Consider the following 12,422-nt stretch of genomic DNA (forward strand, 5'->3'; position numbering starts at 1 on the left):
AATCCAAATAATGACGACCGAAACGATGGCTCGGCCTTTTCACTCTACCTCGCTATTCTTCTCAATCCAAGAGACACACAAACTGTCCCTCGTTATGTAAAAGAAGCGAGGCATAAATTAATTCAAACAAAGAAATAAAAAAACAAAAGAACAAAACTGAGAGTAGAAACTACAGATCTACATAAAGGGGCTGAAGAACTCAATTCTTCCAAAGCTGCTGCGTCGTGGGAATTTATATAGTCGCCAACCCTAGCTTAGCCCCTTTCGAAATTACCACACAACCCTTATCTTACTATACGTGGATCACAATTGGGCCTGTAATTTTCATTCAGTCCCAATCTCGCATCAACGGGCCCAATCTGCTCAACGATTTATCCGAAAGATGCAGGGATATCTGGATCCCAGTGGCCCCCGGCCGCCTGATTTGATGAATGTCCAATAGAAGAGTCAAATCCGTTAGAGTCAACGATTCTACCAACATAACAAGGATCGACGGTGGAAGATGATCTAATAAGTAGGGCCCACCTTAGATTATTAAACCCCGACGGAATTCATCCAACTAGTTTAGGGTTTGAAGCCCAAGTGTGCTTCCAGCTATTTAGGGTTTTTATCCTCCCCCACCTGGGTTGCTGAGCGCCTGAACATTCTAGGATTGGAATTCATCCAATCCACCTCGGCTCTTGAGGCTCCAAAAGTCCATCCTTCCGAATCAAAGCCTTTGCGTAAAAGATTCATGCTTTTTGAGTTTCGTCATTGGTAAGTGCCTCGCTTCTCTTTCCTTTTTCGTTAAATTTCCGTCTAAAACAGTGCAAGCTCTCTGCTTTAATTCTCCTGTGCCTTAATTTTCAATTAGATAGATACGAGCTTTTGTATATACAAGCGAGGGTGCGTTTGTGAGCAAGTGGGAGAGAGGGAGAGTATTAAATGGGGAAATCAGGGGGCAGAAAGAAGAAGGGAGCTTCAAACCAAGTTTCTATTGATGGAAATTCATCTCCAATGGCTAATGGTGGTGTTGATTTGGACTCTTCAATCTTTTTGAAAAGAGCACAAGAGCTCAAAGAAGAAGGGAACAAGAGATTTCAGAGTAAGGACTATGTGGGTGCTCTTGAGCAGTATGATAATGCTCTTAAGCTTACTCCTAAGATTCACCCGGACAGGGCGGTTTTTCATAGCAATAGAGCCGCTTGTTTGATGCAAATGAAGCCTATAGATTATGAAACTGTGGTTGCTGAATGCACCATGGCGCTTCAGGTTCAGCCCCGGTATGTCCGGGCTCTCCTTCGGAGGGCTCGGGCATTTGAGGCGATAGGGAAGTATGAAATGGCAATGCAGGATGTTCAGGTGTTATTGGGGGCTGACCCAAATCACCGGGATGCTTTGGAGATTGCCCAGCGGTTGCGGACAGCGCTTGGGCCTCGTCAGGAGGCTCAGCAGGACCTCCAGAGCCGCCCGTCCCCTGCCGCCCTTGGGGCTTCCGCAGTTCGCGGTGCTCCAATTGCTGGGCTGGGGCCTTGTTTACCAGCCCGGCCAGCAGCAAAGAAGGCAGCTGCTTCAGCTGGGGGTTCTGGTTTATCCCAAATTAACAGGCCAGATAAGCCACAAACAGTTCTACCGGCTGAGAATGGACCTGAGCCCAAAACCCAGATGCCAAAACTTGTATTGAAGCCTACAAATGCTTCTTCAAAATCTCCTAATCCAAGTAAGGCTAACCAGAAGGAGCCATCATCAGTTTCATTGTCCATTCATGAGCAGCGTTCTGAGGCTGCAAATCGATGGAGACCATTGAAGCTTGTTTATGATCACGACATAAGGCTTTCCCAAATGCCTGTTAATTGCACTTTCAGAGTGTTAAGGGAAGCTGTAACTAAACGCTTTCCATCATCAAAGTCAGTTTTGATCAAGTATAAGGATAATGATGGTGATTTGGTGACTATAACCTCTACAGCTGAACTTAGGTTGGCTGAGTCTTGTGCAGACAGGGTCATTCCAGAAGACCCTGAAATAGATAAAGCTGACTCGATTGGAATGTTGAGATTGCATATTGTGGAGGTGACTCCCGAGCAGGAACCACCTTTGTTGGAAGAAGAGGAGGAAAAAGCTGCCGAAAACGAGGGGATCAAGGAAGATGAAAGCAATTCTAATTCATCACTTAGTGAATCTGTTTTGGAAGCTGGTGATTATGAAACTGATAAGGCGGAGAAAGAAGCTCAAAAGGAGAAACCAGAAGCCTCAGAAGATCCTGAGTGCAAGGAATTGGAAATGGATGACTGGTTGTTTGAGTTTTCTCAGCTTTTCCGCAGCCATGTCGGTATTGATCCAGATGCTCACATTGATTTGCATGAGCTTGGAATGGAGCTTTGTTCTGAGGCCCTTGAAGAGACAGTAACTAGTGAAGAAGCTCAGGGTCTTTTTGACAAGGCTGCCTCAAAGTTCCAGGAGGTGGCTGCATTGGCTTTCTTTAATTGGGGAAATGTTTATATGTGTGCGGCAAGGAAAAGGATTCCCTTAGATGAGTCTGCTGGAAAGGAGGTAGTGGAATCACAGCTTCAAACGGCTTATGACTGGGTCAAGGAAAAATATTCCTTGGCCAGAGAGAAATATGAGGAGGCACTGTCGATCAAGCCAGACTTTTATGAGGGGCTGCTGGCCCTGGGGCAGCAGCAATTTGAAATGGCCAAACTTCATTGGTCATTTGCACTTGCTAAGAAAATAGATCTCTCAAGTTGTGATTCCACAGAAATGCTGAACCTTTTTGACAGTGCAGAGGAGAAGATGAAAGTTGCCACTGAGATGTGGGAGAAGCTGGAGGAGCAGAGAGCAAAGGAACTAAAGGATCCAAGTGCAAGCAAAAGAGAAGAATTGTTGAAAAAAAGGAAAAAACAAGGAAGCGGTAACGAAGGAGAGTCCTCTGGAGCATCTGGTCAGGGTGAGATTTCGGCAGATGAAGCAGCAGAACAGGCAGCTGTTATGAGATCACAGATCCATCTTTTCTGGGGTAACATGCTTTTTGAGCGATCTCAGGTTGAATGCAAATTGGGGCTGGATGGTTGGAAGAAAAACCTGGATGCTGCTGTCGAGCGCTTTAAGCTTGCTGGAGCTTCGGAGGCTGACATTTCTTTGGTTCTGAAGAACCATTTCTCCAATGGCGATGGAGTTGAGGGAGATGGGAAAAAGGTTCAGAATTTAGGCAGTGATGTACCCGTTAAAGCCAATAAAGACAATGAGATTCTTTCAGGGAAGTGAGATAATTTATTTTAATGGTGGCTTCCGTGAATAATCTTCAATTGTGCTTGTTAGTCATGATAATAAACTGGAGAGAGGAAGTGCTTTTGTTTTCTGTACTGAATGGAGGAATGCTGGAATTCTTTTTGTTCAGTTCTGAAAGATTGGGTGCCAGAATATGCAGCTGTGTACTCAACAAGATTTTGGGCAATGTTCTTTTGGTAAAGATGACATGTTGTAAACATTTTTTTCGCAAGGCTGATGAGTTTTAAGTGTCAACTTTATGTGCGTAGGGTCTTATTTTTAGCTCGCTGCTCCACTTCGGTGCAGTGTGGTTTATAAATGCTAATCTTTATTTTTACGATGCATCTTATTTGAGCTGATTCTTAAATTTATTACAGATCACCAGAAACCAAATGGATACAAGCTCTTCAAATTTGTTCCCCTCATATTGTTAATTCTTAAGTTCTTGTTATTGTCAGTTTCAGATGTGATTTCATGTCAGTAGAAAAATGAAGAGATTTTCAGGACTTTTCTCCCTTTGGTTGCCAATGCCAATGAGGATGAAATCGATTTTAACTTAAATATTGACCATGATGGGAAGATGCCATTATTCTTAGTGATGGCAAATCAAAATTTGAGGGCTCTGACTGAGCCATACCAAATGGATGGAGTGCTTGAATATATTATTTTGGAGGCTACAAATTACAATAGATAGAATGAGAATCAGCTAATACATTTTTTGCATCTCCCAACAATTCCATTCTATATTCAATATAATGAGGATTAATTAACAATCAAACATGGATCCCTCAAAGATTTTGGCATCTAATCATTTGTATTTATATATTGTTTTCAATTACAGAAACAGTTATGCAGATTAGATATGGTTGGTCACTTTCTATAACAGTATACTTCATCCACATCATAAACACTAAACACATTCACACCATGGGATGGGAACTACTACTCCCAACTCCCAAGCTAAGCTTATAACTACGAATTCCACCAGGCCAGGAGGAAATAAAACACAGAAAATTTAAAATAAAACCCAGACTTCTCCTCCCAACAGCTTTATTTAGAACACCAACTACTACTAGCACACAAAAGCACACAAACCCAATTTGAATTATTTTATTGTCATCCATCGGACAGCTCAGACAGTTGCAACAGGGTCCAAATTAACGGTGGATTCCATGGCCTTCATGGCTTCAAATCTTGGTTCCTTGGCATGGAATTTGAGGCCAGAATAGAGCTTCATGTAATCATCAAACACAAATTTGGGGTAGGCTGAGATATTCTCAGTTTCTTTTTCCAGCAATGCTGGTGCTGGGCAGATAAAAGCATCATCACCTGGGTTGTAGAATGAGGCTATGGACATTCTGGTACCATCCGGCTGCGCTATCACACGGTGCATCACACTCTTGTATTTCCCATTAGTGATCACCTATATTAATAATTCAAATCACATTTTAATTAGTAAATTTGAGATTTAAAATAACCATTTTAATGGGAAGAAAAAAACAGTCAACATTTGAAACTGGGTTATGGTATTTGTACCTCAAGTTGATCACCTAAGTTGATGACAATGGAGTGGTGCATTGGAGGAACATCAATCCATTGACCATCCTTGAGGAGCTGGAGGCCGCTGACCTTGTCATCTTGGAAGAGTAGGATGATGCCACCTGCATCGGTGTGGGCCCGGAGGCCCTTGATCAGGTCTGGTTTGGGGCAAGGAGGATAGTTGCTGACCTTTGTCCCGAAGTTTGGTCCCTTTGATCCATAGAAAGCCTTCTTCAGATAACCCTTCTCCAACCCAAGATTCTCACACAGCAAGTCCAGAAGTTGCTCAGCTAGTTTCTCTAATTCCACTGCAAATTCTTTCATGACCTTCCTGTAATCTTCATCAAGGTCAGGGATTTGGGATATGTTAGAGACAGGAAGGTGGCGCAAGAAGAAGGTGCTTTCCCAGTCCAAGTCATGGATTTCAGACTGGACAGCTTCAAGGCCTTTGCTTGCGACCATTTCCTTAAACCTTTGCTCCATGCACTTTTTGTAGTGCTCCTTTGTCAGCTTCTCCACAGTATCCATCAGCTCATGAGATATCCCATGGTTCACCAACTTCATTAATTAATTTGTATATATTAAAAAAAAAGAGTTATTATTAGAAACACATATGATCGTGATATAGAAAGAAAAAAACATCAAAAAAACATCATTTGTAATTAACTAGCTGACTTCTCATCAAAGCTTTAAAAGAAATAAAAAGATCTCAAAGCAGCTAAAGGTTGGTTTACCTCAAAGAAACCCCAATTCTCACAAGCATCATTCATCTTCTCCATGGTAGCTTCTCTCTTTTCACCATTAATTTGGCTCAAGTCAACAACTGGGAAAGTCTCCATTTCTCTCCTTAGTTACTCTCTCTCACAATCTCCCTCTCTCTCACACGCAAACTTAATCCTCTCGATGTAAGTGAGTCTATGTGGCTAGCTCTATTTGGTGAGTGGAGTACTTGTATATGGTGCAATTTATAGGCGCTAAGGGAGTGGCAGATCTGTGAATACCTAGGATTTCTTAGTTAATAATTTATAAGAAAATTAGTATAATGGAATGTTGGCATATATATATATATATATATATAGAGAGAGAGAGAGAGAGAGAGAGAGAGAGAGAGAGAGAGAGAGAGAGAGAGAGAGAGAAGTTTGAAACGAAATTGTTCACGTAAGAAAAGAATACCCTGACTGACCCTGAAGATTAAGAAGAAGAATTTATAAGTATCAACGCATGGTATTGAAAACATGAATGAAAGTAACATAAATACATAAGAAAGTAAATTTAAATGATGAATGTAAATCTAGTTACATTTACAAATAGAAAATGTACTGAAAATGAAATGAAATGAAATAAAATAGAATAAAAAGGAACAGGACTCGTGGATTATGTAAGAAAGCACGTCCATGGTGGATGGACCCCTACCAACTTTTGTCTCGAAGCTTTGGCCATGATCTATGCTATATATTATGCCTTGTTGGTTGGTTGGATCATCTATCTATCTTTCCTCTTTTTTGTCTTTTACATGTTTTTTTTGTTTTCTGTTTATTTATTTCTTCCAGTCTTAATTAGACCAACCAAACAAAACCATGCATGCACGCGCCTAATTAAGCTTTTCTATTTGAATTTAAAAAAACCTAATTAATTTCTCAATTATCCCAATTAAACACTAATATAATTGTATTTGTATAGTAGATGAGGAGCCAAAACATAAAGCCTGAAAAAAGGGAAGTGTCCTGCGAGTGCATGAGTGATATGCATGGCCCCAATTCCTTTACTTGAAATGAATGTCTTATTCATTTGCCATGTTTTGTTTCACTTTTTCTTAATAATGACAATTATCGTAAGCAGTAAAAACAAAAGTAAGGCATGCCACAAAAGGTAATATTTCATCATTCATGAACTATAGGGAATGGAAGCTAATTAGCGCGTTAATTAATATAATTAACAAGCTTTATTAATGATTAACGACCAAGGTTTAATCAAAGATTTTAGAGGGCTCTTGTTATGTTTAATGTAAGATATTGATAAACTTAACAACTTAGGGTTTAATCAAAGATTTTCCTTCTTCCATGTTAATTACCACCAAACAGCGGGCTTTCGAGATTCAACCAAAGAGAAAGCTATGGGCTTTTTGATTTGTTGAGTTGACAAAACTTGGACCTGACCAACTTTCAAGCATCTTGACATCTGAGTCTGACCAAAGAAATCTCTACTCTCAACTTTCGGTCTTTCGGTCTTTCAGTCACATGCTGATGTCGCTTAGTCAAATTCTAAATCTGCCTATTCACTCTTTTGTTGGATTTAACCCCATCTAGTAAATCTGTCGCTGCCATTAACGACCAGAAGTTGGAAGAAGAAAAAAAATTCAAAATTCCCAGTTTGAGTCATATGGCCCAACAAGTACAACTTCCTGACGATTAACTTTGATTATAAATTTGACTGATTCGTAGGTTATTAAGGAAAATGAAATCATCTTATTAGAAATCTGTTCTGAAAGTTTGGATCTAATCCGTTTTAGTCGTTTAGTTCAAATATATACTTTTGCTAAATTCACACACAAGCTAGGCTACGTATAAAAATGTACAGTGCTCAAAGAAGTTATTGGGCTAAGAATATCCCATGTATGCATTTTCGATAAGGGAGAGCAAACCAAAAGCATATAAAACTGGAACATGATCTATCATGTGTCCCTCTTACTCGATCGCTTTGTTGGTTTCTGGATCAAGTTCCAAATTCCATGTATTTTCTATTGGTGGGTTTTCGGTATTGTTTTATAATCTTCAAATAATGCAATTCCCTTTGCTGGTTAAATCTAGGATGTAGAGTCACTCGACAATTGAGAGTATGAATTCCACGTCGGGCATAATAATCTTAAACCCAAAGAGCACAAGCGCTTTCTTTTCTTTTCGATCTTTGTCACTTTCACTTAGCAAATACCAATAACCATGAACAGTTACTGCTGGTTCATTTTCATTACAAGAAATCATTGAGAAAAATGAATTGTTTTTCATGAGAGCTGAGTTGGTCGGAGAACCTCCGTACCAGACAATCACATTACATAATATTATTGACATATGATATGGGGTAAATAAAGAACAATTAATCTCTTTTTTCCAGGACTTATATATTATATCTATCTGCCAAAGCCTCCCCACTTTGGCTCTATGTGCATACTACTGCCCTAGCTACAACTTCTTTTTTTCTTTTTTCTTTTTTCTGAGCCAACAGCAATGGCTGCTGCCAGAGAGAGAGAGAGGTACTGGCCCAATAGCTTAGATTTCATCTTTGAAAGTGAAATCTCTTACAGTAGTGTAGTGTACTACTTTAAGGTCAAAAGAGAAGAGAATATAACTTACAAGAGATGACATTGCCAAGAAGAAGCACTATAGTTTTGAGAATAATTACTTGATTAGAATAATTGGATCGGATCGATTAGACGAATAGGATTCCTTACCTTTCAGATGGAAAATGATATTGGTCTTTTGCACTCCGCAAGTTGCTTAAATAAACAAGAATTGACATTTATTATGCGAACATCATATCCCTGGCAGTGGCTGGTTGTTCTAAACCTAAGATTGAACGAGATTACGTACCATGATCTCCCATCAACTCTTTAATTGATTACGTAATTGGGTTGTGTAGATTCGAATATAATTTGTAATTAGTGTTGATTAGCCAGACTAGTAAACTATTTAAACCACTAATCCTGATCGAGACAAGGCCACTAAAAGTAGATTTATTCTTTCCATGAAATGAAAGGAGAGAAAAGCTGCGCAAATGGCGAATGAAATTAACCTTCCCTCCCCCTCTATAGCCTTAGCCTAGCCCTGCACTCAACAAATTCTCTCTCAGGTCAAGCATGGTGGCAACATGTTATTATTTTGGATCCTGTGTATTATATGGACCCCACGTGTTGAATCAAATGTCAATCAACGGTCCAAAACTTATGATTGTTAGTCTTAGATCTCTGATGTGAGGTATCTATTCTATATATATATATATATATATATATCAATCAATCATATAAATATGAATGAATGATCTAAAGTGGACCCTCAGTGGGATGTTTTTCTTCCTTGATCGTGCAATTGACCAGTTTGGTAGTAGCTCTATAGCTCTTTCTTTCGGTCATATGTGATTGAGTTGAGATGAGAGCGATGAATTGGATAAGTCATAGAGGGGGGTCCATCAAGATCCAGCATGCATGAGTATGGGCGACTAGATTTCATGATATCAAAGCTTGTGAATTTGCTTTTGATATTTAATAGCCTCTACATCATCTACAACTTCACTTCTTGTAACATGTGACCTGTTTTGTAAGTCTGTCACTGGATTGAAGAATAAATTATATATTTGTAAGAATCTTTAGTGCAGTGGGAAACAGGAGCGTCCACGGATATATAACGAAGTGATGAAACCTTAAAATATGAAAGAAGCAGGCAATCTTTAACTCTATATGGGCAAGACTAGAAGGTAAATAGTCAATATTATTTATATTATAATAAAATGAAAAGACAAACGAGAGATCATTGGAATCGAATAATTTAGTTAATTGACCAAAAGACAAATCGTGAATAAGTTCATGACTATTTGAGTCAAAAACCCTGTACATTTTAGCACGTATAGATGCCAAAGCGTCTCCATCATGCCAAAGCTGAAAAGGTTCACAGAGATCTTTGTCAATGAAGTGAAAGGGGGCAGTACATTTTTGTCACACTGCTAAATTGAAGAAGGAAAAATATACCACATAATTGGAACCAATTGAAGAAGAAGCTTTTTTCTCAAAAGTGGAAGGAATTTTGATGCAAATTTTAATGGAATTGAGTCTTGGATTGGACCTGAAAGAAACTCTTCCTTGAAACACATATTCTGCACTTCTATAAAAAAAAAAGAAGAAAAAAGAAAGACATGTGGAGTGGATGCACTGCACGTAAAAATAAAACATGCATTTCAAACAATCACGTCAGAGAGATTCATATCCTGCACTTCAAATCAGATCAATACTTATTTATGCATGAAATAAATATGATGCTCTCACTTTCATCAATCCTATTCCTATATATGTATATTGCACACCCTCATTGATCATAATTAAGTTGTTTTTGATTTCCTAATGCATGATTAGCTCATGCTTATGCTTTTACGCGATTCTCCCACTTTAAATCACTACACATGAAAGCTCTCTCATCTCTCCAACTAACACAAAAGCAAGCAGAATATGAGAATATTTAAGTCAATAAACAAGCATCGCTTGTTTCAAAAAAAGAAAAAGAATCTTAGGTTTGCTAGTTCAGGACTAGGCCCAACTTCATTTTAATTTTGGGTCACCAACTTCATCAACAAGTAACATAGGTTGCTATCAAGTGAGTCCAATGCTGAAGAGTGCTGTGCATATATTTGTTAAAAGCCCACCAAATTAATTTGATGGTAGGTTTGATCCAACCCAACCTCAAAAGCACTTTGATTTGGTCATGCATATGGTACGCATTAAAGATTTGATACCTACTATGAGGCCCAACCCAAGCACCAAATTCATTCATGGCATGTTGCATGGATATTCTAAAAACATTTGCAAAGAAACCAAACATTACTCTGAATAAAACAATCACAAAATCGTTGCAGCTTCATTGTACTTTGCAGGTTGCGAAAAAGAAGAAGAAAATAGAGTAAAAACAATTACATTTGAACAATTCAATTGAATTTTTCTGCGATTGAGGAACTCCGCCATCAAGACTTGAACAATCACACGAATCTCTAGGCATCTCCCAATCGCATCAATGTAGTTCCTCTTTTTGTATTGTTGATCATCAAACCATCTTAGAATATATCGAGGATCTCGAGGATCGAACGGTTGCAGAGGGGACAAGACCCTCGATTCAACCACACCTCCCTCGAACACACTCTGCAAAAGGTGTGCCCACATGGGATGAAAGCTGCACCTTTCTTCCTGCTCATGCACACGCAGCACACCGTATCATTGCCCAGCCCTCCCTCTGCTTTGTCGCTCTCTGTCGTCGCACCACCAAACGCATCACAGCCGTCCACTTCCGTTTCCTCCAGCAATCTCATCAACGATACTCTCGTCGGCGTGCCAGGTGCCGTTGTTACTGCACTTCCGTCACCCGCAGGCCCCACCACCGACCCTCCTCCGTCCGATTCTTGCGGTGCCCGAAACTGACGCTCGGCTGCTAAGGCGGCAGCCAAGTTCATGCCAGACCCGGTCGAAATCGGACCCACGCAATCCGGATCCCAATTGTTGACCGGTTGAGCCTGGCCCACCACACTTACAACTCGTTGTTGTGGTGGTAGTGGTAGATGATGGTTTTGTGGCTCTTGGTCGTCCTCATCGCCATCTCTTACGCTTATGGCCGCCGTTCGTCCAAAAACCCAGGCGGCCCCACAGCAGCCAAACCCATTCAATCTGAGCCGTTGCTTGAAGGTCCTCCTCCCGCCTCTCGCTCCATCCGTATCGTCCATTTGTTCCCTCAGAATTTCAAGAACAGTTCTTGCTTCCCTCTCTCGACGCACCGTTTCCTGCAATATCACACTGAGTTGACTCATTCTTCAACACCCACCAAACCCAACAGAAGAAAACAGAGAAACACAAAGATAGAGCAGAGAAAGAGAATTGTTGTAAGGAGGAGATGAAAAAGACGTACAGGTCTGGATTAAAGAGAGGGCTCTATCCATGGAAAACCCGTGAGTATCTTCAAGAATGAGAAAAGTACTTAGCCCAGCACCAATCTCGCTGATCAAATAGGAGAAGCCGACAGTGACCAAACGTCATAAGCAAGAATCTGGGCCAATATCATTAACAAAAAAGCAAGATCGGATGATTGGGTTTTGGAGGACGCTCTGGGTTTGTGAATTGTGAGCTGATGCCCAACTCTTTCGTTGAAAAAGAGGGATTTTGGAGTTGAAAAAAGGGAAAAGAGACAAAATAGAAGAAGAACGCAAACAAAAGGAGGTACTTTACAGGGTTTCTGTGTTTCTTGGCTTCTCTCTCTTGAGCTTGCAGCAACTCAAGAACTAGTTTTTTGTGTTGGGTGCATTGGTGGGAATTCAATTATAAAAAACAAAATTTATTTTGAATAGAGAAAATTGGTTGGTTTTGTATTTGATTTCAGGTAGCTTGGGCTGATATTCTTTGTACGCTGGCTGGCTGGTCGCCGGCCAGAATAAAGTCAAAAGCCCTGGAAGCCGGCGCATCAATCGATGCTCTGCCAAGTGGCACTACCCTCCAATGCTTGAGTTTTGTTTGTTTATTTAATAAACGACAATTATATTTTATTTTCATGGATGTGCTTCTTATATAGATTGTTAATCTTGTATACAAGCAATAGCAATTTCAAACTATAAGTTCAACGCCAGTGGTTCAATTGGTATGAAAATCCGTAGTGCTTTTTGTTTTAGAGAGAAAATCCTTGGTGCTTAAAATGTTTTTTTTAAAATACCAGATTTATTCTTCCGTTACTTTTCTTTTGCCTAATGCATATCCTCTATTTATGGTCCTTGGATCATTCCTATATTCGGCTAATGCATCCCGCCAAAAAAAGAAAACAAATTCAATCACAATTTTCACAACCTCAAAATGCATATTAAAGATAGGAAAAGTAAAGTGCACGACTATTTTGGACACTACTAGC

The 12,422-nt window shown here is 39.8% G+C and overlaps 3 protein-coding genes across 6 annotated transcripts; 1 reads left to right on the forward strand and 2 right to left on the reverse strand.

Annotated features, from left to right (window-relative positions):
• Positions 552-3,634, forward strand: LOC18778854 (HSP-interacting protein). 2 transcript variants are annotated; one of them, XM_020561700.1, is made up of 2 exons: positions 552-756; positions 854-3,634. In XM_020561700.1, exon 2 carries the CDS (start codon positions 925-927, stop codon positions 3,241-3,243), a length of 2,319 nt encoding a protein of 772 aa, XP_020417289.1. In that variant the 5' UTR covers positions 552-756; positions 854-924; the 3' UTR covers positions 3,244-3,634. The 2 variants fall into 2 exon arrangements, with proteins under 2 accessions (XP_020417289.1, XP_020417290.1); XM_020561701.1 differs by having other exon boundaries at positions 553-756; positions 858-3,634.
• Positions 4,000-5,736, reverse strand: LOC18781368 (1-aminocyclopropane-1-carboxylate oxidase 1). Its single transcript, XM_007211581.2, has 3 exons — positions 5,520-5,736; positions 4,783-5,343; positions 4,000-4,669 (listed from the first exon to the last, which is right to left on the reverse strand). Exons 1-3 carry the CDS (start codon positions 5,622-5,624, stop codon positions 4,379-4,381), a joined length of 957 nt encoding a protein of 318 aa, XP_007211643.1. The 5' UTR covers positions 5,625-5,736; the 3' UTR covers positions 4,000-4,378.
• LOC18778432 (RNA-binding protein MEX3B) lies at positions 10,353-12,092 on the reverse strand. Of its 3 annotated transcripts, none has more exons than XM_020561595.1 (2): positions 11,436-12,091; positions 10,353-11,310 (listed from the first exon to the last, which is right to left on the reverse strand). In XM_020561595.1, exon 2 carries the CDS (start codon positions 11,251-11,253, stop codon positions 10,594-10,596), a length of 660 nt encoding a protein of 219 aa, XP_020417184.1. In that variant the 5' UTR covers positions 11,254-11,310; positions 11,436-12,091; the 3' UTR covers positions 10,353-10,593. The 3 variants fall into 3 exon arrangements, with proteins under 3 accessions (XP_020417184.1, XP_020417185.1, XP_007213121.1); XM_020561596.1 differs by having other exon boundaries at positions 10,353-11,323; XM_007213059.2 differs by having other exon boundaries at positions 10,353-12,092.

The sequence above is a fragment of the Prunus persica genome, chromosome G4 (assembly GCF_000346465.2).
Source record: "Prunus persica cultivar Lovell chromosome G4, Prunus_persica_NCBIv2, whole genome shotgun sequence".
In the NCBI taxonomy this organism is placed as follows: Eukaryota; Viridiplantae; Streptophyta; class Magnoliopsida; order Rosales; family Rosaceae; genus Prunus; species Prunus persica.